This window comes from Dermacentor albipictus, chromosome 4 (assembly GCF_038994185.2).
Source record: "Dermacentor albipictus isolate Rhodes 1998 colony chromosome 4, USDA_Dalb.pri_finalv2, whole genome shotgun sequence".
In the NCBI taxonomy this organism is placed as follows: domain Eukaryota; kingdom Metazoa; phylum Arthropoda; class Arachnida; order Ixodida; family Ixodidae; genus Dermacentor; species Dermacentor albipictus.
The window spans coordinates 95,824,303-95,851,910 of NC_091824.1; the positions used below are offsets into that span (position 1 = coordinate 95,824,303).

At 44.9% G+C, this 27,608-nt stretch overlaps 1 protein-coding gene across 1 annotated transcript in view; it reads right to left on the reverse strand.

The window, feature by feature from the left end:
• Positions 1 to 27,608, reverse strand: part of LOC135911412 (beta-1,3-galactosyltransferase 5-like) — a 302,140-nt gene that overhangs the window by 181,346 nt on the left and 93,186 nt on the right. The window contains exon 2 of the mRNA XM_070537971.1: positions 2,448 to 2,579. Coding sequence (XP_070394072.1) covers positions 2,448 to 2,579 — 132 coding nt within the window. The remainder of the gene's footprint in view (positions 1 to 2,447; positions 2,580 to 27,608) is intronic.

Genomic DNA, 27,608 nt, shown 5'->3' on the forward strand with positions numbered 1-27,608 from the left:
CAGTTTTCTATATAGGCGTAAGGAAGTCCTGCTCCTTAAGAACTATTGATGCTATTTTGGTGAATATTTGGAAACATTTTGCTGCTTTCGGCTTGTTTAGTGAACCGTGGATTTCAGCATATCGTAAATTTTATGACGACACGAAAGAAACGGGATTTATTTGATAGACTTCAAGGGTGAACCTCAAAAGGGGGCACACGCCCTTCTCTTTTTGCTCGTTCACTCTGACTTTCCTTTTTCTGCTGATGGGGCTCATTTACTGTAATAATATTTTGAACGAATTTCAAAGTCAGTTCATCTTTCCTCATTTTCAGAGCTTTGGCAAACGTATCTATAGGATTCTACGGGTTTTTAGCGCTCTCCAGCGGTCAGCGCGGATGGGGGAAGCGTGTGCTTTATATGACGTCACCCCGATACGTGTCCACAGAACTCTTCCTGGAATTCTATATTGTAATTAACAGTGAATTATCTGGTAGGTAATCAATGAGCACACCGCCTCCAGCGTGGAAGATGCTAGCCCTATGGATAGTTAAAGTATAATTTCCCACCGGTATGTTGGCGGCCTATTTTAATTACAGAGGTATTCATTAACTGATTTGGTGCATAAACATTGCTGGTAGATATTAATTAAACTGTCGGGTTAACCACTATCAGGTTATGAGTCGAGCAGTAGTGGGAAACTCCGCTTTAATTTTTAAGACCTGGATTTTTTAGGGTGTACCCCAACCTAAGTGCACGAGTGTTTTTGCATTCCGTTCTCGAAACTGGTAGATGTAATGTTTAGTTGAATATCTCTTGGTGAGGCTGCCTTCTGGCTGATCTGAGCAGTGTTAATAATAATATTTGGGGTTTTACGTGCCAAAACCACTTTCTGATTATGAGGCACGCCGTAGTGGAGGACTCCGGAAATTTTGACCACCTGGGGTTCTTTAACGTGCACCTAAATCTAAGCACACGGGTGTTTTCGCATTTCGCCCCCATCGAAATGCGGCCGCCGTGGCCGGGATTCGATCCCGCGACCTCGTGCTCAGCAGCCCAACACCATAGCCACTGAGCAACCACGGCGGGTCTTAGCAGTGTTCTCATAAATACTAGGTGAATTTTGGTGGATAGCAAAGATTTCTGCAGAACCTTTGTAATAAAACTGATAACAGGGGTGGTTGGATGACAAAAACAGATGCGGGAGAGACTGCTTCCTGAGATTTTACACGTTCAATCATAAATACACCAAGAACATCGCGTAGTTGAAGCAAGGTCAATTTTTATTCATCTACGTATATAGAGGCATTATTTATTCATCCGGGTAAACACGCCCTATGTCTTTCCGTGAAGCAGGCGCTGCTGGAAGTATTTATGAAATAGAGTCATGGATCATCGATGCTCTTTCCGAGAAACAGCTGCCCAGCTTACTAGTAAAAATTCCATCTGACCACCTTGCATTCGAGATCCCGGATACCACGCTGCCACTAGCCCTTTATGAAGCAACGGATGGCGGCCTCATATTGGGCATCACGCATCGTATACTAATTGTGTTAATAAGTATTTTCCCATATGTTTCAGTTATAATATAGCGGAATAACTCACACCTTTACCGATGACATCGAGGAAAATTTAAAAGCCTTCTTTTTATACTGAAAGGTCCTTGGGCTCCGCGTTCCTTGTTTATCACGAATTCTAGGCGTCGATTAGAGGAGCGGAGGTAGTAGTGTGCTCGTTGCCTATACGCTTTGTGCTCTGTGTCCCTCTGCTTTAATCCTAATTTTCTTTCATAATCGGCAACTTGAACGTGGTCGCTCAAGGCAGGCCTATATTGAATTTAGGAGAGCCGATAGTTGGGCTCTTTGGTTGAAATGCATAGAAGCTATTTTGAATGTTTTCGCGTTTCGAGCTCACTTTTGGTCCTCCGTAGTCCATGATCGCAAGACAGCTCGCAGATAACGGAGTCGTAAAGCGCATGAGAGCGCGAAATTCCTGGCACATACGTGCGTGTGCTAAGCTTTGCGGCGCGGAGCTCCCAGCTGACCGCGCTAATAGGACTTCGCAACGCCCGCCCGGCTTGCGCGGCGGCTCGGAACGCAAGCGGGGCATCCGCCAGGGGGGGCGTGGACCAGCCGTGCCCGCCACTTGCTACGCCCGTGGCCCACTGCAAACGTCGGGCCTCTCCTGCGCTAATAGCTGGTCCCAACGCTTTCACGCCCGCCTATCTGCTTCTGGGCGCCGAGAAATGCTCGGGATGAAAGCATCGGACGTGAAGCAATGCGCCAGACTCGAATTGACACTCATTAGAGTAATTGCGCCTAGAATAATTACCGGGCGTTGAGGAAGGCCACGAGCAAAAGAAATACGCAAAGCGTGGGACACGGACAAAGCAGCAATAATGCCCTCCTCCCTCCCCTCCCCCCCCCCCCCCAGCCCGTCCCCCGTCTAATATAACAGAGCAAACAAACCTCGCTGGCAAGAAGCCTGATGAGTCCGTGCATCCCACTGGGAGCGCGCGTCTGCTTTTTGCTCGTCCTTTGTGCCGCATGATGTCGCCTCTGCTAATCTCTCGACGAGCAAATGAGGGCCACGGGGCCACACTGAAAGTTTGCGCGGAAAGGAAACAAGAGAGTCAAGGACTCTGCGTACTGCCGCATTGTGCAACGTACAGATACAGCATAATCACTTTCTGCGATATTTTTATGCATATCCCGCTGAAGCAACAAATTGTGTCTCGTAATTAATTTACGCTAGTATTAGCACCTCGAAAGTGCACTTTAGTTATTCGACATTGTAGTTTTGCTGCTCCTCGATTTATTGAAGGTGTAAAAAAGAGTTAGTTCTTCCGAGGAGCTCTCTGGGTTTCGAATGGAAGATTACTTACAAAAGAGAAGTGCTGTTATTCCGCTGCAAAGGCTCATATATTTTTGTTTAGTTCATGCAAACAAGGAATGGCAGTATACAAACAAAAGCACATACACGATGCATGAATGCGCGAGACAACAAGGAACTTGTGACTGCGGCGCGCTTTTGAGCTTCACTTTAGCGCTAAGCGTCTGCTAATATACGCGCTGTGGTTCCTACCGCAATGATTTTTGCTTCAGCAGGGAGTGCACATTCACAAATATTCCTGCTGTCTAGCCCCGAGAGATGCGGCGTTAACATCAATTAAGATTTTTGTTATGAAAGGAACTGTGTTTGGGGCAGGTAAACACTGTTTACTAGACGTTTGGTGCACCAGCATTTTTTTTTTACTGGATGACAACTATTGGACGCGTTATATTAAGCCCTTAGAGTAATTTCGGCCTGATCCTGGCCTCGGCAGCCGCATTCCGATGAGAGCGGAACAGGAAGAGTGGCCGCTTACTTTGCTTTTTCGTTCTTTTTGCAGGGTAAAGAGCCACAAGCAATCAAAAATGAACCGGAGTAGCACACCACAGCGTATACTTCATAATCAGATCGTACATATGGCATGTTTAAAATCCCAGATTTGAATTTTTTTTCAGCATGTCAAGCAACACGTGCTACTCGTCGTCGCGAACTTGCACAAATCACGATGGTGAAATGGAGAAGCACAGCGTCGAAGCTAACCTGCATACATGAAGAAAGACGATGAATCAAATGCGCTTCCCTACAGACTTGGCCCAGTGAGCAGCGCCCTAATAAAGCACAGCCTGAGAGGAGCGGGCCAGCTCGAAAGTCGGGCGGAATTTCCCGCCCGTAACAGCGTCACTCAGTGGGGCGTGACTCCTGAATTATGAATGAAGCCTTCTTATCCTCGCACCGCTGAATGCGTAACCTGATATTGATGCGCGACAGATTACTCTGTGGTGTGGCACGCGCGGATTGAAAGCGGTCACTTGCGGCGGTCGGTGGTTCCTAAGAGGGAACCACATGTGACGCGTCTAAACGCTCCATGTGGCCGGGCAGAGATAACAGCTGATGCTGCACTCTCTGCGCAGGCACGGCAAAAAGAAGTATGTTGCGTATGGTGATGTCAGCCTATGGTGCCGCACTATATCGTTTGTTGAAAGCATTTATCTGTACACCCTTGGTGGCCTAAGATAATGTGCTTTCATTGCAATCCCACGATTAGGTATGGAGTGGGTCACAAACCCCTAAGCAATAGCATTGTTATAGAGTAAAAACAATTCATCAATCGGAAGTGCGCGCTGTAAACTTGCAGATCTTGTGTGTCCGAAGTAACAGATATTGGCAAAACGAAATAACCACTTTTAAAGCTTCTTCCTTTTGTTATGACCCTGGCACGGTGCAATCTCAGAAGTGCAGCTATATATACAGCTTCATAACTTAGTGGGCGCATGACGGGCTTAGCTAAGGAATTTTGCGTTATTAGTTACAGCGCGCACATCAAACACAGACAAAGAAGGAAGACGTAACACTTGCGCTTGTGTTACGTCTCTCTTGTTTGCCCGTGTTTGATGAGCGTGCTGTAATAATTCAGATGTACCGACTCACCCATCTAGTTACCATACTACAGAAATATTGGCCACCGATTCCGTATTCGAGTAATAAAATACTACACTATAGTATTGATTGCTACGTTATTTTCACTACCCAAACAACTGTATGCTGAAATCTTGCGGGGGTTTCGTTCTTGTGAAGTATTCAGGCTCGAAGCAATCCTTTCGATTGAGCCAATTGCATTTTTAAACGCCACTCAGGAGAAGCACTGCTGGCTCCACAGAGGAAAAGCGATAATGAACAGAATTAGAATAGGAATCGTCAATTATCCCGACCAAGAATACCGTTATGTGACACACTCTAAAAATAGAAAAAAAAAGACTGAAAAATAAAAAAAAATTTATTTGACTATGGTGGCTACTGAGGACTACAACGCAAACCGCGTCACTTGGAACGCTAATCTCTCGGAATCTCGGTCACACCACCAACATTACGAGAGAAAGAAATATGCCATTTCTTTAAATGTCCTGTACAAATAAACTGGCGACTTTGCCTAACCTATTCTACCGCTTGACGCGACCAAGAATACGGTCGATAAAGAAATATTTTTTTTGCATTTTTATAAGGAAAGCTAAATCAAGAAGGCAAATAATCTAGACTCCGATGTTAAGACAGATGTTGAATTCCTAAAGCGGACAGAGGTGTCAGACCTCCTGCATTCCCGCAATACTTCAGGGGCTTTTGAGATCGCGCGAGAATACAACTGAATCGAAAAGTCACGACCAATGCTTTTGCATCTCATTGACATCAGATTTTAACCCCCATTGGTTGCAACCAGTGTCGCCAAAGCTAATAATTTTTGAAAATGTGTGCTAATTCCTTAAAATAATTTTTTATGCTATCCAGTGACAAAGCTACCAAACTTATTGCTTTTGGTGCCTTCCAGAAAAATTATAGCTTAATTTACTACATTTCAAATATTTTCGAACATTTCTAATACACGTTACAAAACCTACTTCTTTTTCAATAGATAACTGCTAAAGTGCAATCAACTTTTACTGCGGGCAAGCAATGAGCCATATCCAGCTTTTATCTCTTTTTTTTTACTTAAGCGTAGCTTAAGACGCACTGAACACTTCGGGCTTCAGGTCCCACATGTTAACTAAGGCCCTTCAAAAAGCTTTTTGAAGGCTTGAACACGGCACTTTTTTAAAAGTATGATGTTCAAGATTCGCTGTGTGCCGCATGTTTTCAACTCATGCACCACAGAAATAATTTTAAGGGTCTGCGACTCGAAGGCGGCACTGCAGTCTCTACTGTCACCTTTACGACGCGGACCGCACGAACAACTAATTTTCCATATTACAGAGACATTACACCATATAAGTGATGCAGGCCACGAAATAACCTTTCAGTGGCTTCCTAGTCACTGCGGGATTATCGGCAATGAACGGGCGGATCACGCTGCCCGCTCAGCCCATACTGAGGAGCGCCACGTCCCAATTCCTCTTTCTAGAACTGACGCGGCACGGAAGCTCCGCCTACTTGCTCGGCAGTGCACCGCGTCGCAATGGAATGAGCCACATTTAAGAAATCAGCGACTGTACTCACTTGATCCAACATTAAGTCTTCGAGCGCCATCACAGCTTCGCCGTAGAGACGCCACGCTTTTATATCGACTTTGGTTGGGCGTTGCCTTTACTAAAGCCTATGCCTTCCGCATAGGGATGACCGACACCCCAACCTGTGACCACTGCGGCGATGAAGAATCAATTGGCCATATTTTATGCACCTGCCCGCAGTACAGTCCACAGAGGGCATGCCTTAGCCACGAACTTGACCAACTGGACGACCAACCGCTGTCCGAAAAAAGAATTCTGCAACATCGAAAGGACCTACCGTCACAGAAGAAGGCCGTGCAAGCGCTTTTGCGCTTTTTGCGATCTACCGGCCTGTGTGAACGGCCTTAACTGGAACGCCTTTTGTGTGTGTGTCTCCATGTGTGCGCGTTCGTTTTTTTTTTTGCCTTTTCCTTTCTGCCATCTTTCTAACCCCTATCCCCCATCCCCAATGTAGGGTAGCAAACCGGAGACTCATATCTGGTTAACCTCCCTGCCTTTCCTTTTCATTCTCTCTCTCTCTCTTAAGGGTCATTGTCGATGACACGTTGTAGAACTAGCAATAAGCATTTAATCTGTGCCGGCATAAATTTAATTTTAAGTATCACTTTGCCGGCGTAAAGAACGTGCTGATTGCAACTGATTCTTCAAGCAAAAATCTACTATTTCCAATAACCTGTGGAAACACTGGTTGCAACACTTCTGCACTAACTCAACGAACTAAGCTTGTATACGCATAGACAATTACCGGCCGCTGCAGTTCCACTTAACACGCTCCGCTTTTTTTATTTAAATTATATCCGGTCAAAGAAGCAGAAGCCAGCGTCAACACGAAGCCACCCAAATAACTCATTCCCTCTTTGAAGACAAAGGCTATATATACGAGCGCTCGTGACCACACGTGAGCGAAGATTCATCGGAGGGTGCACGCACGGTGACTCTCCTTATTACTTACCATCTTTCTTTGGCGCTTTCCCACGTATAGGGCAACCAACTGGACGCGACCATGGTTAACATCCCTGCCTTTCCTTGCTTATTTTTCTCGTATTCACAGCAGTTTTAACCCATCTCCATTTTACGATTATTTTCAAGAATACTAGGCTCTCGATATCGCCACCGCCAACACCAATCGCCTTGTGTTTCGTTCCCTTTAACTTAAATGCATATAAGATAAGCCCGAGATAAGATAAGATAAGCCTAACATATAACATAACATATATAACATGTAACATATGTTAACATATAAGATAAGCCTTCGAGATAAGCCCGAGCAGTTTCAATATACTAAATACCTATCATTAGGACGCAAAATATGTGCTTGCGATAGGTAGCCCGGTGAATAAAATTACTTGCACACCACTCTCCACGGGTCCCGGTCTTCGCATGACAGGCAAACGCCCAAAACTTATTTTTTATTTCTGACGGCGCTGATCGAAGTCATGTTTTGGGGGGGGGGGAGGGGGGGAGGGGGGGGGGGTTGGCGAAGAATACCAATCAAGCGCAATGACATGATTGAAGAACAGTTAATATTCCTTCTCCCGCTTATACACGACGAGTACAAATGATATCAATGAATAGCCTGACATGCTATGGAACTAGCTATATAAGGGCTTGTTCTTAGGCAATATTAATGTTGCACCTCACGCACGAAGACAGAGGCACAGAGGGTAGCGCTGTCTGTTGTCACATCTAAGGCGAACATGAAAAGCTTGCGGATCATGCGATACGAAAAGACACGTTACACTTCCAAGAACTTGTAACCGTAACCAGGAAATCCGTGCGACACTCTGTAGTCTACATGCATTAGTACGGGGCTGCAAATCTGAATACCAGGCATTGCGCTCAGACCAGGTTGCCGAAATACTCAGCTTTTTCTCACATCACGTGACTTGTTAACGTTACACGCCGACTGCACCTTCTGTCTGCTCACCCTCATGCGTGCGTTATAACCCGAAGGTGTCTGGGTTAATACTTTGTGCTGTGCGTGCGATCGATGCAGGCTATTTTACTCTATTTCAGGGGGAGTACGGCAGCTTGATTAAAAGCCGGGGCAAAAGAAGACACATAGGGACACACACAGCGCTGTGTGTGTCCCCATGTGTCTTCTTTTGTCCCGTCTTTTAATCGCGCTACCGTGCTCCCCTTGAAGACGCGTAACCAACAAGCACATGGCAACCCTCGTGAACTCTATTTCAGGATCCTTCGTGGCCGGGCGTATACTGAGGCGATGTGCTATGGTATACCCTCCACAACCTTTCTACTTTTAATGCGAGTCATTCTTTGCCTTATACCAGGCACTTCGCCGTAGGTAGGTTCTGGTCTTTCCTAATGTTGGACCTCCTCTGCGAATATTATTAAAAAATCATCCAGCGTCGGATGGTGGGACCATACAACGGCCTCCGAACAGAACAGACTGATATTGTATTACCGTTTTGCGCGTAGACTGCTATCGCGCCAAGGTCAATTAATGCTTTTAGCCTATTGGCGCACGTGCTGTGCCGCTTACCAACAATTTATTTTAAAAAGCAAACGAACGTGCGCGCGCGCATCGGAAGCAGGAATGTAACGCGCTAATAATTGTCGACCATATACCACCTTTACCCTTTGTCCATCACGTGCCTTATGTCACATAGGAACAAACATGTTTATTTATTTATTTATTTATTTATTTATTTATTTATTTATTTATTTATTTATTTATTTATTTATTTATTTATTTATTTATATACATACAAGTACCTTACAGTACTTTGGGAAGGAATTCGGAAAGAATTAGGAAGCAATAAAAAAGCATCAGTACAATAACAGGAATATTGGCGTAACGTGGCAGTATTGAACATTAATACCATATTAGCAAATACAGTGTAAAGATCAATAACATAATTACGTAATACGATCCCAAGCATGTTGCCTGCATACAGTAATAAATACAGTAAAAAAATTAGGATCACTGAAATTATTTTATTAGCTTGTAGAGAAATGCAAGAAAGAGAAGGCAAGTTATGTTAGACGGTTGAAATGACATATTGATCGATTAGAAGATCGCGAAAAACACTGTGTTTCGATTGGCAAGCGACGTTGTCTGCGAGAGCGTTCCATAAACGTACCACACGGGGCTAAGCTGAAAAATTAAGAGCGTGTGTATTGCCATGAATTCGGGTGTAGTTGAAGTGATTGCTCAGTCTTTGTGACTTTTTTCTGCTTTGATAAGGATAGGTCAACTGTGTGAAGGAATCTATTAAACAATAATATCTCCAAACAATAATGGAAAGCCTGTAACTTGTAAAATGAATCGCGTAAGGTAGGTGCGAAGATCGAATCGGGCTGCATAAGCTTTCATCTCCTTTCGAATCTTTCTTTCTTTTGTATTGTATTTATGAGTGTTAAAACATTAGAACAACAACAACTACCCAAAATACTACTACTACTACTACTACTACTACTACTACTACTACTACTACTACTACTACTACTACTACTACCACTACTACTACTACTACTACTACTACTACTACTACTACTACTAATAATAATAATAATAATAATAATAATAATAGTAATAATAATTCTAGAAGAGACAGTCAGCATCTGATACAATGTGTACAACTTCGAAACTGTGCTTTCTTGTTTTGTCATCTTTTTGTTCTGCACAAACTAAGTCAGTATGGTGGTGTTTTAAATTATAGTAAATATAGTCTGTATGCTTCTTGCATTTTGAGTTACTAAGTCTTATGACAGCTAATTGCGGAAAATCAACCTAAAGAAAAGGATTTACAGCAGTGAGTTTCGCTGCAGGAAGCAAAAGATGCTATTCGAGGCTTAATTTGAAGGGGTCTTTGAAATTTCCAAGAAAGAAACAAACAAACAAAACATTTCATACTAAAAGTAGTCAGCCTGTTTTCAAATAATGTTCTCCGAGAGTATGCTTTCAGTAAGAGCGGTTCAGTTTCACAACGACGCATATATCGCAAGGACGTAATCTGTCAATTAGTGCGCTATACGCGTTTTCTATGCAGCTGCGTAGCTCGAACGCAACTAAATTAGAAGAGCTCGTCTAATTAAACATTTACACTTTCCGACAACAAGCTTCTTGTGTGTGCAGCTACTGTATCGCGTAGTTCGGCCGTAATGAATAATTAGCCGTTCAATTGTTCCAAACAGTGTCGGCTAGCTTAACGCAGGTACGCTGCTTAAATTAGACTCAGACAGCGCCGCTCATTTGCATGTACATTTTTGTAGAGAGCGTTACAACAAAGCCTACGCATTTGTCGCACAATGTCATCCGAAGAATGGCACCCAGTCATCCACCGTTATAAGGGCGGAAATGGCATTTACGAGAAGCGAACGAATACGTAAAGCGGCGCTGTCAATTTGTTATCTTCGCCAACTTCTGCAAAGAGGTTTTTATTGGTTTCTTTCAAACGAAACCCTTACATTTCAGAGTATTGAACCACGCGGTTGCTTCTAAATGATTGAAATGTTGCGCGACGTAGCAAGGCTAGCAGATTTTGCCCACGTTCTGAATAACACTTTAAGTATATTCGAATGTGCCATCTAGTGTAACGCGCGCCGTATTTTGCAGGGTCAGAACTAAAAATGATAGATAGATAGATAGATAGATAGATAGATAGATAGATAGATAGATAGATAGATAGATAGATAGATAGATAGATAGATAGATAGATAGATAGATAGATAGATAGATAGATAGATAGATAGATAGATAGATAGATAGATAGATAGATAGATAGATAGATAGATAGATAGATAGATAGATAGATAGATAGATAGATAGATAGATAGATATAAAGATAAACAAAATACCTGCTCTTTGGTACATGCAGTGAACTACCTAGACTGACGCATCGTAGAAGGTCTCTGTAGCTCAACTTACGCATCGAATGTGTTAATGTCGCTTATCGCCTTCATCGACAAGGACGTGTGCTGAGCCCTTCGCGCCCTGCAACTCAATCTTCCTGGAACAGCGCGTAATTATAGTTTGTTTTCGAAACATCGTGCTTGAATTCGATATGAGTCTCCCAAAGCATCGCTGGAATTCTTGTCAGCCATGGGACTAGACTCTGGATTGTAATGCTCGCGCTCTGCGTGATGTGTTGTTCATTCTTATTGTTTAAAGCGGATAGCTCTCTTTGGCCCATTCGGCTGGTTTCGTGATAGGTCGGAGATACGAAAGCGGTCGGACTAGGGCGAGGGAAGATGAAGAAACGGAAAGGGTGCGTGATTTCGGGCAACCGAGTTGCAAAGAGGGGGAGGGGGAGAGGGGGTGTGAAATGGTCGCGGGTGAGCTCTCGCGCAACCGAGTGAAGGGGAGGAAGTGGGGAGGGATGCACTGCCAACTCGTTAGTTCGATCGTTCGCCGCGTGAAGACAACAGATATGGAGGTGCGGAGAGGGGTAGGCTCTCGCTAGTTCGTCGCACGTCTCGCTGGCCACGTGGCGATGGCCAGCCTATCGGGCAAGATGCGGAAGATGAGGATCCCTGGCGGATTCTCGGATGCAGGCGAGCGTTCCATAGTACGCCGACGGCGTTGACACCGGCGCACCAGAACGAGCAAGTGGACACGCCAGCTCTCAGGAACCAGGAACAGCTGCCAGGAACAGCTGCCAGGAACAAACTCCGAGAAGGTGAGGGAAGGCGCCGAGTGTAACGGCGCACGCTCTCGGGTAACCGATCTGCTGAAATGGGCGGCAAGGAGGCGGAGGGGGGGAGGGTGGCACTGCGGCTCGCTCGCTCGCTTACTCTTTCGTTCATCCATTCTTTTTCTTTTATTGATGTGAAAGCATCAAATGTCTCACTGAATTAAAAAGAGGGCGCATGTAGCAGCGAAACAGAATTGGCTGCGACACCATGTAACGAGCGCGCTTCTACGGATCAGAGCGGGAGAATCGGAACACTTACTGGAGCACTAGCGCGCCAGGTGCCGCGTGATGGGAGAGAACATCGCCACGACGCCATGTCACCAGCGGGTCTCGACTGAGCAGTTACGGCGACGTGATATCGCGGGGCGAGACAAGTTGTCGGCGAGGCAGTTGCGTGACGTGCGCGTTCGGATGCCGCCGTCTCGTTCTCGGAAGCCGGCACGTGGTCCGTAACTCTCTCTCACCCCCACTAGGTTTAGCTGCAGCGCGCCTGCTGGCCTTGGTTACCGCTGCTGCTTCCTCGGTCTCTCGTCGCGCAGGTCGCCGCTGGCATGCGGCGTCGGCACCACTGGCTGCTGCTGCTTGCTGGCTCGGGCAGCACGCGCCGCTGTAGTGCACTATACTGGCAGCGCAAACCTCGAAAGGATCGCTCAGCAGCGTGCAATTGGACATTAATGCTTTCGCATTCATAGCTCGTATGGGGTGCTTAGGCGACCTATAATTTTTCGTTCGGTCGTTCTGGCCGTTCGCTTACATCGAGAATCATCCCCGTTGATGGTTTCTGCATAATTTCTTCGTACCTTTATCTCCTTCTCTTTCTCTTTTATTGCTAAGTATTTTTTTTGCCTTATTCCGGGCACTTTGTGGCAGGTGTGTAGGTAGGTAAGTTGGCAGATAGGTGGGTACTTCATTTCTCGCAGCACTTTGGACCTCTGTAATAAAAATAAATGCATGACCGACAGTAGACTAGAAGCTCTGCCTGCGTGTACAGGAGCCAGTGCTCTAACTACAAGGGCACGACTGCACGGATACCCCTATAGTGCGAGATCCGGGTAGCTATTTAAGATGTCTTGCGCGTGCCACACGTGCCAGATTTTCGAGTTCTTTCCTGGTGACCAACTCGCGCTTGACAGCTCGACAACCAAAAGACCGAAAGGGGTAATTAAGGCAGTCTTAGCACCTCTATAATTGACCTGTCAAGTGTGAGATGCGTTCAAGCGGGCATCCCCATGTCGACATAATTGCCCTTTTCTCCGAAACAGCGTCAACACCCCTTTCCCCGAGCTGACACAAAAGGATCGGAGAAGAGAATGCAAACTGGAGGACAAGAGCTCAACAGCAGAAGCTTACAAAAACACTAATACTTCCACAGGCTCCAGAAGAAGACGTCGACGACCACAATGCCGGGCTGGCCCCCGTATTAATCAGAATGCTCGAGACTGAGATGAGAATCACATCCATGTGCCAATGAAGTGAATACAATCTTCTATACATTTTTCTTCATCACTATGCCCGGCGTCATCATCGTTCCCTGATTCTTGCGGTGAAGACCGACCTCATCCGGTCGAGATCGTATATACAGCCTTTTTAAGAGTATTTGCCGCCGCCAGCTAGATTAGCGAGTTAAACTTCTCGACAAATTATTAGATGTGAAACACAAAATGGCGAAAGACCAGTCGACAGACCACGTTTCCCGCAAACTTTGGTCCCGCAAACTAATTAACTTTTTTTCAATAAGCTTTGCCCTCAGCAGCCAGAGACAAATAGCGTGTCTGAACGCAGTAGATGAGACACCTACGTTTTAGTTAAATAGGCTAGTAAGCACAGTATTTATTGCCGCACACTTCCAAAAACACCCTCTATATATATATTACGCACAAGTGGAAGGAAACGTCAATGCTTAATGCAGCGCACATTCTTGGTGTCAGATAATGCTACCACAAGAAGGCCTTATCACTGGTTGTTTCATGCGTGTCACGCGACATGCAATAGCAAAAAAAAAGTTTGATGTGTTAAGATGAAAGGAGAAGGCAACTAGTGTATTAAAGATATACGCAGGTTTCGTGTGCGCATTATTATAAAACTAAAAAAAGAAATTTAATAGATCGCGTGCCAACATGGGTACATCAGAGCGCGACAAAAAAACAAAAAAAATATAGGAAGACGCCGCGACATTTACCGAGATTGGGAATGAAAATGGCTACTCACCAAACTAGACGGTAAATAGCGGTCAAAGATTGGTGTTGTTGGCACCCTAAAACAGAGCTAGCATTTATTCTCCATAGCGCTGCAAAACATTGTGGGTCGCGAATACACAACAACCGGCACTTGAGCCAGAAAAAAAGCATATTCCCAGGGCATAGGGTGCACTCATTCGCTACGTCGAGAATTCGAGATAACCGGCATTAAGGGCTATCCGAACTTTTTTGCATTGGATAATAGTTACAGCTGCCAAGGCTGTATTTAGGACTGAACGCAATATTTATTTGAGAATGTTTACTATTTATATAATTTATCGTTGCTTGCATATACACGTAGACGGCAGTTTTCAAAGCGCTTGTTTGCTGACTCGGAAGCTGGCGAAGTATCGCCAGTAGTAAAAGCACATAACACTTCATAAACGCATGCTTTCGTCACATCAAACATCCCCAGTACTCCATTCGAATGTATAATACTCATTTTCACGAGGCGTAATAAATTAAGACATAAATAGTACAATAGCCCAAAAATCATTTTACAACAATCAAATACAAATGTAGAACAAAAGTTACGCTCTTTACCTGAGTGCTGTGCACCACATTTTACAATTTTTTCTATCGGTCCCCGCCTGGGTGAAATATGGAATATGTCTTTACTGATATTCTTCAATATTGCGGGGACACGGTATTTTTTTTCTTTTTGTTACCGTAGCTAAGGGAAACCCATGTTTCAACATGTATACTTCCGTTGTTTTAGCGTTACTAGTTCGTGAAGCGGCACTTTAACATCCCTTGTAATGCAGTGCCGTGTCAAGACACGAAACGGACAAGCTCACTTACTTGGCGAACTCCCAACTCCAAATTTCTACTGGGCAGATACTTCCTGTAAACGTGTTGCATAAGTAAAGCTTTTTACGATCTTTGCATGCTACTAATATGTGCTCGGTGTTGGTAGGTTATAGCTCCATGCAGTCCTCTCGTTTCTTTCGTCGCTTCTGTTTTTGAATTTTTGCAGTATATAGACGACAATTTTTACAAGAGCCGTAATTGAAGAGTGACGTCAGCTTCATTCACGAGTTCCACGTCCGCTGCGTTTTGATTGCAGCTGCTCGTGACACGTGCGTTACAGCTCTTCCGGGAATAAAAGGCGAGCGCCGCAGTTCTACTCAGACTCAAAGATTCAAGGCGCCGTGGGATACAATACGTGCACCAAAGGACGGCCGAAGGCTAGCTCTGGCCTACGCACCAAATACTAAGCGTTCTTCAAGCGGCGCCTAATATCGCTGGTGTTCAGCAAGCACAACATTCTATTAAGGTGAGAGCGTTCTTCGCTACCTCCATCCACTTCGGTCTGGCTGCGTATCTTCGGGAACTCCAAACAAAGACCACGTAAAAAAACAATTAAAAAAAGTTTTGTGCGTGCGTGCGTGCGTGCGTCTGAGTGCGTGTGCGCGTGTGTGCGCGTGTGTGCGCGCGCGCGCGTTTCTCTCTCTCTCTGTGTGTGTGTGTGTGTGTGTGTGTGTGTATGTGTGTGTGTGTGTGTGTGTGTGTTTGTGTGTGTGTCTGTGTGTGCGCGTGCGTGCGCGTGCGTGTGTGTGCGTGCGTGTACGTGTGCGTGTGTGTGTGTTTGTGTGTGTGTGTGTGTGCGTGTGTGAATCTCCCTCTGTTTTTCTTGAATGCAAGCTACATTGAATGGGTACTTTGAATGGGTTCCGTGAATGCGGGCGCGAACCATCTTTGTCGACTACGTTGAGTATGTGTAAATTTTTGAGGAATTTGCACCTGGCTTGTGTAAATTACGTATGATTTTAATGCGCACATACAAACCATCACATATGTGCACTCAGGCTTAATCCCATGTCAAGAAAATGCGATAATAGCCTCGTCATGCTGCTAACACAGCAGCGTCTTGCTCCTATTCTAATATGTTTCTGTTTCTTTTCACCTGTAAGAAAAGTATCTGAGTTTGCCTTTAGAATATCTAAATCACGTTAGCACTATTGGTTGCAAGTGGCCGATATATTTAATATTTTTTGAATATATATATACAAATAACAGGAAAGGGAGGAGCTGGCTGGCAACTGCCACCGGAAGGGGTACAACGCCTAATATGTCAAAGTATACTGCAGAAACGCATACTGGTTGAATATTTTTTTTTGCTTTAATGTGACGTTCTATGACCAACCTAAATGTTGAATACATAGAAATGTTGAATACATATTGTTCTGAAAACGAGCAAAAGAGCCTATGGAAGAGCAATCTTGCCCAACTTATTTCTATCGACACTGTGCACTCTGAAGAAACTTGATATCATCGTTGCCTTATTCACTCTCACATAGAACCTACGGCTCTGGTTGTTAGGAATATCAGTTTTAACTCTCGTGGTTGCGCTGCCCAAAAGCAAGACTGTTAAAGCCACGCATTCTAACTAAATCATGCGAGGTGTGCATTAATAATAACACGATATATTCCCATCATGCTTGCTATAGAACCTGCTGTAAAGTCAAAGAGCATCAAGCTTTAAACCACTTATTTGATTGAGAAGATTTTTCTCTCGAATCTGAATTAGTGGAACAGCTGTTCTGCCCAAGCATTTTCCACTCTGCCAAAATATACGACGCAAACCGAGCTTTTATTGAATTTTTCTGCCCAAGCACTTTCCACTCTGCCAAAAGATGGCCCGCAGACCGAGATTTTATTGCAGTAGTCTGCATGTGAGTGAAATACATCTTTTCTGTACAAATAAATTTTTAAAAATGTGAAAGTGATGTTCCTGGTGCAGTATATTGAAGCACGTGGCAATAAAAGCAATAAAATTGAGTCACTTAAGTGAATTGTGAATGCGAAAGCATAATGACTTCTCTACTTAATTGGTTACGCCCATGATACGTGACGTCGTACATCATCACGTGTCCTTCACAACGCTACCTTAATCAACCTTGCTCTAATTTATTATTGCTCTTTCTGTTACTACCGGCCTCAAAATGATACAGATGACGTCACTGATGATGCTGATCTTTGTTACCACTCGCTGCGGAGAACACCAGCTTTTCTGCTTCACGGTTCATATAATGCTTTCACATTAATAACTTAAAGTAGCTGGAACATCCTTCTGGTGACTGAGATCAACATTGACATACCTGCGAAATTTTCGTCTGATATTAGTTTCGCCCGAGAACGCTACGTGCGAAAACAATAACAGAGTGTGGTTCTTGTCTTGTCGTTTATTTATAATCTCGTCAGAAGGCAGAAGCCAGCGGATGTTTGCTGTCTCTGAAGCGGATTTTCTCGTCAGACGGAATTAGCGCATAAGCTGCAAAAGACAAGTTGAATCCTCTGACCTCAACAGGGACGTCCTCTAGGGCAACAGTCTAGCATTTATTCCAAGGAAGATACCCACAGATAGCAGTATAGTAGCGTAGCGGATGTGATACGCTTATATGACAACAATATGCATGGACTGTTCACACTTTAAGTCAGTTTTCATTAACGCCTGTCATGACCCGCAGCTAGCGTTACACAAAAGCAGCGCCGAGAACAGGCAGGATGAAGGAGATGTAACGATATTGCACTAGCTGATAGACAACCATCTGACATGTTGACGAAGTTGCTGTCATCTAAAACAAAAAAGCACGAGGACCCAACACAGATATTATCGTAGTGCACTGACTGACGTATTTAGGAAGTACTGCTTTTCATGTTAGCTACGACTTAAACTAATATTGTCTCTAAGTTAGTGAGAAGTTGTTTCAGGTCAGCTGAGGTGAACTGTAATATATTTCGGACAATAGTACTCCAGAACAGTTTATCCTAACTGCGGTAATGCTGTCAGTTATTTTGGTCCTTGTTATCTGCCGATCGAGAAACGACACCTGCGAGCTTTAAACTAACTTATTATCCGCTATGGCGCCCCCATATCCCATCTATGCCTACAATTAGTAAACGCAAGTACATGGTTATCCAATCGCAATAAACTGCGTATTTATATACAAAGAGGAAACTCATTGTGTGCTAACGTATTACGGGGACGATCGCTCTAATCGTACGCAAGCTAAATTTTCCTTTGCAACAAGAAATCCAGGGCCGCTATCTTGTACATGTTCGAAAAGCCGACGTTCGATTTCACCTCATGCGATTGGAATAGATTGGCCTAAGCCGCGATATCGGCGCGGCCTGGACAATCGCGCGAGGCGAAGTCGAACCTCGGCTTTTCGAACGTGTACAAGATAGCGGCCCAGGTTCCCGCAAAGTCAAAATTTGTGGATATTTGCTCCGAAACCACCAGCATGACGGGGCACTGCGCTACATATCTCCGAGGCTGCGGCATAGAATGCGTAGTGTTACTCCACTAAGGCAGATGTCGCTGGTGCCTCGCGGGCAAGGTGGGGCCGTAATTCGCGGCTTTTCTGAAATAAACAACTTCTCAACGCATTCAGAAGGGCTGCAGAAAATTATACAAACAATTCTTCTTCTGTAAAGATAATGTTGTACAGCGGAATGTAAGGTAACTGACTAGTACAGCACCATTTAAAAAATCGCATCAGTTAAAATAAAAAGAAAGACGAAAAAAGAAAATGGCTTTGCAAAGTTTAGTATACATGCCCGTGAACCACAGATCTTCCAGAATTTCTGCCAGTTGCCTCCACAAAAGAATAACCAATGTGTTAAAAACAACCATAAAAGGGATTCTTGTGTTATTTTGCGTAAATACAGCATAAAATTTTTAATTTAGTGTTTATGACGCAAAAAATAAACTGGAAAATTAAGATCATCATATAAATGAAATTCAGATTCAATGAAATTTCTAGGGGGTATAGATGCTGAGTGAAAGGATTAACGTGTAGAAAACTGTGTTTTGCATACCTCGCGATATTAAAGCTTGCACTTACTAGCAATGTTTTGCCACTCGATAACGAGATTTTTGCACCTTGTCTCAGATAAGATTTCTTGTTTGTGAAAGAACAAAAGGTTATGTTGGAAAAGCAGTAAAAGTTACGCGATGTGGGAGGGTTGTTCTGCCGTCTATAAGAACTTAAGTTAAAATTAAATACATTTATTCGGGACCCGTTTTGCAACGGTCCTCATTTGAACGTACGCAGCTGGCATTTTGGCTGCACTGTGGCGTCATCCCGCTTTTCCACTAGGTCGGTGCGTCGTTCATGTAAACGGGCAGCATTCCAGATAGCAGATGTGATTAGCGATAAATGTCAGGAAAAGGTTCCCCCGACTAGTCTTAAAAATTGGTGTACGCACCCCTCTCGCGAACTCGTTACCTCAACACCGTAGTAGGAATACGGACGAGGAACCCTGAAAATTTAAGTTCAACTCATTTCATAGAAAAAAAGAAGGAAAAGAAATAAATAGAGACAATCTGCGTCACTCTTTTTTACTACAAAAACGAAAAATTGAGTTTCAGTATTTAATATGAGTGTGATTTTTATTTTGTTAGGAGAACGAGACTCATCGTTGGGACTGACCATACGCCGATATTAAAATAGGCTGTTTTCTCACTTAAAATGTTTTTAGCACTACTAGATTTACCAAGTCTTGGGTGGGTACGTTAAAAAGCTTTCCATTAGAACGGCTATGACAATTTTGTAAACGTCTCTAAAATGTAGCAATATTCACAAATTTTCGAATTTTGGCATTTGGGGGATATTATAACGAAATAAATACGTGGTGTAGCTGCATATTTTTTTTTATTTTGCGAATAGCCTTTTTTAGCTTTGTCAGAAATAGTTTTCCGCTTCATCGCCTTAGCTATAATTTCCCCAAAAAAGCCTCTGATTTCGAGGTCAGTCAAAGGCAGTAAGGTGCTCGAAAACCAGTGTTTCGCCAATTTTGGAAAGCACGCTGTGGGTGACCAGAATTTAACTTCCCCTGGCCACTTCCCGTGGGTGAGTGGCCATAACCATAAAAAAAAATGTTGGGGTACAATGCGTTAACTTTAATGTGATAGGCCTTCGAATTTCTGAAATCGGCAAGTCATTAAAACCTTTTTTTCCAACTTTAGTGATATCCGAATTTTTTTTTCAAGAAATCCGGTCTGAGTCTCGCAAAACGAAGGTCGATTCTTCTCTACGGAGACATCTTCCCACCCCAAATAAAAAGTTTGTTGACAACTAAAAATTGTCGGAACCCCCTGTAGTCTGTCCTTATCTGAACAAACAGCGCTCGTGTGGGCCGCTGTATATATGGCTTAAAAGTAAACTAGTTTTTAAAAGGAAACAAAACACGGACAGTGAACAAGCGTTGTAGTGGCTGTCCCCACGATGTTACGGATTCTGCGACATTGTCGGGTAGTTGGATGAGTTTTGCGCTTGTTTCTTGTTTGCTCACGAACACGCCATTGTATCTGTATCTGCACGTGCTGTATTTCAAGTCAAGTATACTGGGGTACTGGTTGCCCTCCTTTCATTGTTTTATTTTTCCTTTCACAAACCAAGGCTACGTTTTCACTAAAGCACCTAATCGTCATTCAGTAAATTTCCATCTAATACCAATCTCAACTAAATTGGAGCTCGTTTCACTTTAACGGAAAAATACAGCTCGTTAACAATGGCATCGACAAACTAAGCAAAAAAAAAGGCTGCAGTATCGTTAGGCACGAGCGGTGTGGAATCGATCCGCAGCTACCTAGCTTCTTTTTACAGTGTTCAGTTGCGAGGTAAAGCTCAAGAGACTCCACATTCTATATTACTGTTCGTTTAGTTTTATAAGAGTGCGCAGAAAAATAATCACGATAAAGTTCACGCAAGCCGGACCGAGGTAATAAGGAAATCGCTGGAAGAAGCCTTCGTTCTGCAGTGTACAAACAACAGGCTGATCATGATAACATTAGCCCAGTAGAGAGAAAGGTCAAGATAGAGAGAGAGAGATAGCAAGAAAGGAACAAGAGGTTAGGTAGGGAGTTAAACCAGACGAGTGCTCAGTTTGCTGTGCTAAGACGATGTGTAGGGAAAAAGAGGACATAAAGGGAGAGAGAGAGAGAAAGGAATGCAGTGAACACCGTGCCCACACAAGTAGAGACACTCCAGGACGAGGGACAGTCACCAGAGACGGAGAAGTAAGTCATGTTCTATTATAGAGTTGCATTTAGCGGAAACAAATGCTGCAAAAAATGCGCATAGAAGTTGATCGGAGCGCAGTGCGTAAATGCTCGCGGTTGCCCTTTCAGAGGTTAACGCAACTTTGGGTCGTTCGTGCATGTCGGCCCCTTTTGTTCTCGTTGCAGGCACTTCGTTAGCAATGAAACGTGCATGCAACTCGGTTGATTTATGACGCACTCAGACGGTTACAAACCAAGTCGCTGCGCTCGCTTTACGTGCAGCTGCCCTCGCGTAGACGGGACTCATCCTTCGAGCAGCCTTTAATAATTTATCAAGCTGCTGTCCACACTAATGTTACGAATGGCTGCGCATGTTTTAATGGTGGTAACTTGGAAATTTTCTTCGTTCGAAAGGTTCACCACTGCGCGGAAACACAGCCGCCTGAGTATTTTAACAATGCATCTCATTCGATGGCTTCCTTTGGCCGTGTTCTTATACAAACCATGCCTGCACACTTTCGCCCGCCACGTCCTAATGTTTATAAAATGCTGATCTGCCCTATTATTGGGAGCTCTTACTAATGTAGAAGCTTCTATGTAGTAGAAGCCATTGAAAGCCAGAAGCATTAGGGCGACAGGAGGAATACGAGGCTCCTTCACAAAAATATTCGACATAACAGTTACACCATAGACGTACAGGTGACTGCTGAGGTTCTAAAATGATGCAGTTTCGAATGGGCAAATTTGCTCATACAATAAGCAGGCAACATGAATTTGAAGTGCGCCGCAGAGTTGTTTTCTGTGTACATCATTTCAATCCCTCACTTCTTAAAAGAGGGGTCGCGCTACAGGCGAATATATTTCCATTTTATTTATTATTTTTCCCTGCCGCCTGTCAGAAGCTGCTTGCAAGGCGGCGCCCAGTGTAAAAGAAAACAATTAGAGTCATGTTACAATTCGTTAAGCACGAATTGGGTTAAGCACAAGCGTACGGGTGCCATTCCTAAATGCGCCTGGACAGTCTACGCGCATTTCTACTGTCGTCGTTACCGTTATTTTCCGTATTAAGTTCAAGGTGACAACATCCTCCCCGCGCACCGTATGCTGTATGCTGTATTGAAAGCGTGCGAAGTGAGCCGACGATGGTGTCCCAATCTGGCGCTCTCAAGGGAGGAAAGCTGGGAGGAAGGGCACCGTCTTCCGCGGCGCGATGCGTTCCGGGGTTAGGGGAAGGAGGGTAGTTGGCGGCGTTGTATTCCGGCAGCAACTGCGTATTCCGCGGCCACGCGCGCCCATTCTTGAAAGCGAGCTGCGTTGAGGGCAGAGTCTAGGCGCTTCGACGGCTCATACATTTGTGCGTGTTGCGCTCTCACAGCTCAGTTTGTGTTGAAGAGATAGTTACCTTCGTAACGCACATGCAACCTATAGCAACTGCCAGAGGAGGTCAACCTAGCGCACCTCCACCTACCCTCCCCCTCTTCCGCGACGCTTCGACTCCCCGTCTCCTTCTCCCCTACGCTGAACGCCACCTATAGTTGGGTGCAACTTTCGAAAAAAGGGGCGCTTGCTCCTCCAAGGCGGATGCACACGAGCCTCTACCAATGAGCACGCAGTCTAGACTGACGTCACGAGCCGGACGTCAGTCTAGACCCCACTGATGGAGAAGATGGCCGCTCGCGCTTCGAACTGGGTCAAGTCGTGTCAGTAGTGTGCGTCTGCTCTTCGTCAGAGTGAATTCCCAAACTCTTTGTGGTGGTCTATCATGCCGTAAACATTATTGCGAGCTTACGATGCACCTTTTCTGCCATGTGCGTTTATCCTGAGCCGTGATCCGGCGACAAAAGATTGCAGCGAGCATCGCTGACCCTGTGTTACGCTTAATCTGAAAATAGGATCGCGCAGTGGCACACTGCTACGAACAAACATCCTGCTTGCTTGTTCCTTGGTGTTTTGTTTTACTCCAAGGTCAAGTTACGACGAGGAAAGTTTGCCAAAGTATGGTGCCCACTTAGCGACGGGTGTGTTCGTGTACACTGTCACCGTACAAAAGAAAGTGAAGGAACGAAAAAAAAAAACCCTATCACATTCTTGAAAATCAGTTTGTGAAAACACAAAAGTAGAAAGGAAATCTAAATCTTACGCTATCTATAAGTATTTAGTTTTTATTTATTTATTTAAATGTATTTGTTTATTTATTTTGTTATTTATTATTTATTTAAAACGATGAATGGAGCCATTTTTGTACCTTTCCTGCCTGGATCGTTCTTCTCGCCCCAGGTTTTCAATCATTTCGATAAATGTATTGTTTTTTTAAGTACTTGTTAAATAGCAACATATCCATTCTAAGCTTGAAAAACGAGTAGTAAATGTGCCGTGTACATGCAAACGAACGCAGAGCCATGCTGAGCTGCTTTTTCTACTTTTGCCCCTTGAAATGAAGTGAAGAAGCAGACGACGCGCAGCCTTGTAGAAGTCACGGGGTTATTTTTTCTCTCGCGAAGCGGCATGTCCTGTAGTATTCGAATTACGAGAGCTCTACCAAACCAGTCATCAGAGCGCAAAAGTTTTTATTTATACCGAGAATTACGCGTTTTAGATGCACGGTCTCTTGAGCGGGACTACTTTAGTCGCGGAGGTAATGGGCTGTCGCGCTTCGGTCACCTGGGCGGGGCCTCCCCATTGTCCTAAAGTTGTACCCGACTTTAGACTTTCCTCTAGGCGGCGTTGCTTTGCCGCGCGCTCAGTAAACCCCCCCTAGATAGCACAAGGCCTGTTTACACCGATCCATGACATCACGCTACCTGGCCTGAAACTTCTATTGACAAGGCTGGGGTGATGAAAGCGCTGACATCAAAATCACTGTTGCCTACTCGGGAGCGTCCCCACTAGATTCTATGGCAGTCGGGCCAGGTAACATGGCGTCATGGATCGAAGTGAAAAGGCCTTGTGCAATCTAGGCGGTGTTGGCTCAGCGTGCTCCTTAGTACTTTCGCCGTCCCGCGATTCTCCTCTCCACCTCCATGTGCCTTCCTCCTCCGGCGCTAGCCTCCTTCGCGGCTTCTAACATCGCATTGCCAATCTCACTGGCGAACCATGTACGCTTGCGCGCAAAACAGAAAAGGAAAGGAAACACTCCAACAAAGGGTATGAGTGAGCAGTTGGTCCGTGGCCGGCTTGGCCACGGATGAACTGCTTCAAGTGACGCAAGTATACCTCTCTACACACGAGTACATATGCGAATTATACGTGTTAAAATTATTCATACTGCTCAGATGTTAGCACAAGGACGTCTGTCACATGTTCAAATGGGGGACAAAAAGAAAAGAAATGCGATAAGGCAGGCAATCTCAGTTCTGACCGTGCAGGGTATCATAACAATATCATAATCATGATCAACAGGAAATTTCAAGTTGATTCCAGGAAAAAGGTCCTTCCCATCATTCTCCAGTCTCATCCTTTCTTATGCGAGTTGGCTCCTTCTTAGGCCTACAGGCAGAGAATACAGACAGGTGAATACAGTCATGGAGAAAAGAGACGAATAACCTATTTGATGTGAATGGGGCGTCTGAGTAAAGGCTGACAAGTGGCTTCTACCTTATGGGCATGTGCGTGCCTGTGTGCCTGCTCTTGCATTTCTGCGCGCATGCGCGCGCGCGCACGCACACACGCACGCACGCACGCACGCACACGCACACACACACACACACGCACACGCACACACACGCACACGCACACACACACACACACACACACACACACACACAAACGCGCGCGCGCGCGCGCACGCACGCACGCACGCACTTCCGCGCGCCCACATATCAGCAGTAAGAAACGCATGTTGAGGTATCGAATGGTGGCGATAGCGTCGTCTACAAAGTACCCATTAAGGAGGAGAAGGCAACGCGTTGTGACGTGAAAACATCGAACGTCCTAGACGCACTGACAGCGCCGTCTAAGCCCCGCACGTAGCCGACGAGGGCGTAGAATACAAACACAAAGATTTGCGGTAAGTCAAATGGCGGACGTGGTTTTGGCGCCCCGGCGCCCGTAATTTACGAGCGGGCGAAAAATTGTTTCGCCTCGCGCTAACCCCAACGAGACAGGTGCTGTGTATGCCGGGCGCTATACGCCGCACGCCAGAGTGCCAGCGAAAGGGCATATCTCGCACTCTGGGATGCGAGAAAGCACCAAGACCCCGAACGAGGCAGCCTGGACAAAGGAGTGCCCCTGCCCTCCGGTATAGAGATATATTCTCGGCAAAAACATATTTTCGCGTTAGGTGGACAGCGAGGGCGTAAACGACGTGGTGCTCTTTCCGCGGGCAAATTTCCGGGAAATGACCCGGTTGAGCGTTGGCGTCGACGCATTTGTATGTGTGTTTTCAGTTGCTTGCCGCGGCGAACTCCTTCGAGAACGCGCGCTGTTTTTATGGAGCCGTGGGCCTTGGTTGTGTTTACGTTGCCCAAAACAGCTATATGGAGACCACTGGCGAAAAGTTTGTCACCCTCTGAACTTGCCTTTTAGGGACGAAGTGACTTTATATTTGGACTGCTCAATTTTTTTTCCCTATAGAACTGAAAAACAAGCAACATAAATGTTAGGAATTTATGTCCCGGTAAGCCTAATAGGGGACCACGATGAGCACTATTCCCGTTTTTTGGCTCCATTTCGTTTTCGCTGGTGTTGATGCACCTCTGATATTGCGAATGCTTGAGGATTTAGTCTCATTACACTTTTGGCGTTGCGACACGTTGGATTGGTCGTATAGGGGCTAGTTTGCGTGAATAATCGCCGTGAAATTCTAGATAGTTTCCAGCAGCAGCCTGTCTGGACTCAGATGTTCTTAGCACCTTCGTCCCGCATCAGGTGTGAGTGCCACCTTGGTCATATGGTCCACAGTCGCAGGAAACTGAGGGCTCGGCGTAATTGCAAGAGTCATGACGAATGTAACTGCCGAATACTGCACACGAGAGGCTTATTCCTGTTCTGGTTAGGGAGGGTACGTGTTGAAATTTCGAGGTCCTTCTTAATAGGTTGCACCTGAGCTAGTATAGCCCCACTGGAACTCGGCAATTTCTTTTTGTCGGTGTCACTCGCCACCGCAAGCCTTAAAAATGTACTGGAATGAACGAGGATTTCAGCTTACGACCTCCAGCTTAGAAGCCCGACGTTATGCCTCTGTTCTGAATCTGGCGACGTTCAACACACGAACGCTCTTGAGTGAACCTAGCTTAGCAGGGCTCTTTGAGAAATTATCAGGCATTGCTTGGGATATCATTGGCCTTAGCGAAGTTATAACTGGCTAGCCTTATACAATGCTGACTAATGGTCTTGCGCTCTGCTACACATCTCTTTCTCGATTAGAATCAATGTAGGGTGATGATGATTAATGTTTAATGGCGCAAGGGCATCTAAGGCCAAAGAGCGCCAGGACATGTGTTATGGTTTAGTAAAATTGTGAGATTAGGACAATGATTTAAAATGGAGGCTGTATAGAGGCCTACACGTAAGATATATCTTTAAATACTAGTGAATGAATTCTAAAATAACCACGAAGATAAATATAAAGGCTTAAATGCATTGGTTATGGGCACACATGGTAAATTATTGCGGATTGCCCGAGTCCCCTGCTGTACAATTCTTGCCTACGCAAGAAGTGCAAGAGCTCAGACATACTTTTGCGCATCAGATTGTACCTCACCTGTGAGGAACAATCTGAATGTTAGGATGGTATGAGATGATGTCGAGAAAGTTAACTTCTGCAAGATAATTAAGCACTCTTTTAAAGTTAAATATTGCATCCTCTGATAAGAACATCGAGGGATGGGGTGGTATATGGTGTGAGTAGAGTTCTCTAAAATGAGCCAGTCGGTGTCGGTGAAGTTCAGGACATTGAATGAGGACATGTAGGACGGTTAGGTTCTCACCACAGCGTGTGCACGTCGGAGGGTCAGTTGCAGTCAAGAGGTATTTGTGAGTGCCATAGGTGTGACCTATTCTGAGTCTTGCCAGGGTGACTTCGGTGTGTCTATCAAGCTTCAGTGGGAATGGTTTCGTTAACTGCGGTTTAAGCAGGTGCAGCTTATTTTCAACTTCCTTGTCCCACTCAGCTTGCCAATGTTTATGGAGCGCCTTTCGTACCGCAGGTTTCATATCTACACCAGGTACCCTGCTTACATCAATTATGTCCCGATGAGCCGCTTCCCCAGCATTTTTGTCCGCCATTTCATTACCTGCGATCCCAGAGTGGCCTGGCACCCAGCAAAGAACAAGAGCAAGGTTTTGTTTATGCGCTACGTGGATCTGTTTAAGGAGCTCGTTAATTACAGGGTTTCGGCTTGCTTTGCCACAGGAGAGGGCTGTGACAACGCTTAAGGAATCTGTGTATATTATAGACTTTTCTATCTTGTGTTGTACTATATAGTCAATAGTGATCAGAATACCGTACGCTTCCGCTGTAAAAATGCTGCTATGTTTATGCAAGGTTTTAGTGTTCGAGAAGTTTGGGCCATGGGCTGCACATGATACCGAATTTGCAGACTTTGAAGCATCAGTGAAGAATGCAGTAGATCTGTACTTGTCTTCAAGAGCCATGAAATGTTGCTGGATGAGGGCACTTGGACAACTCTTTTTCTTAAGCTCTCTAAAGGAAAAGTCACAAGTGACAGGATATTGCTCC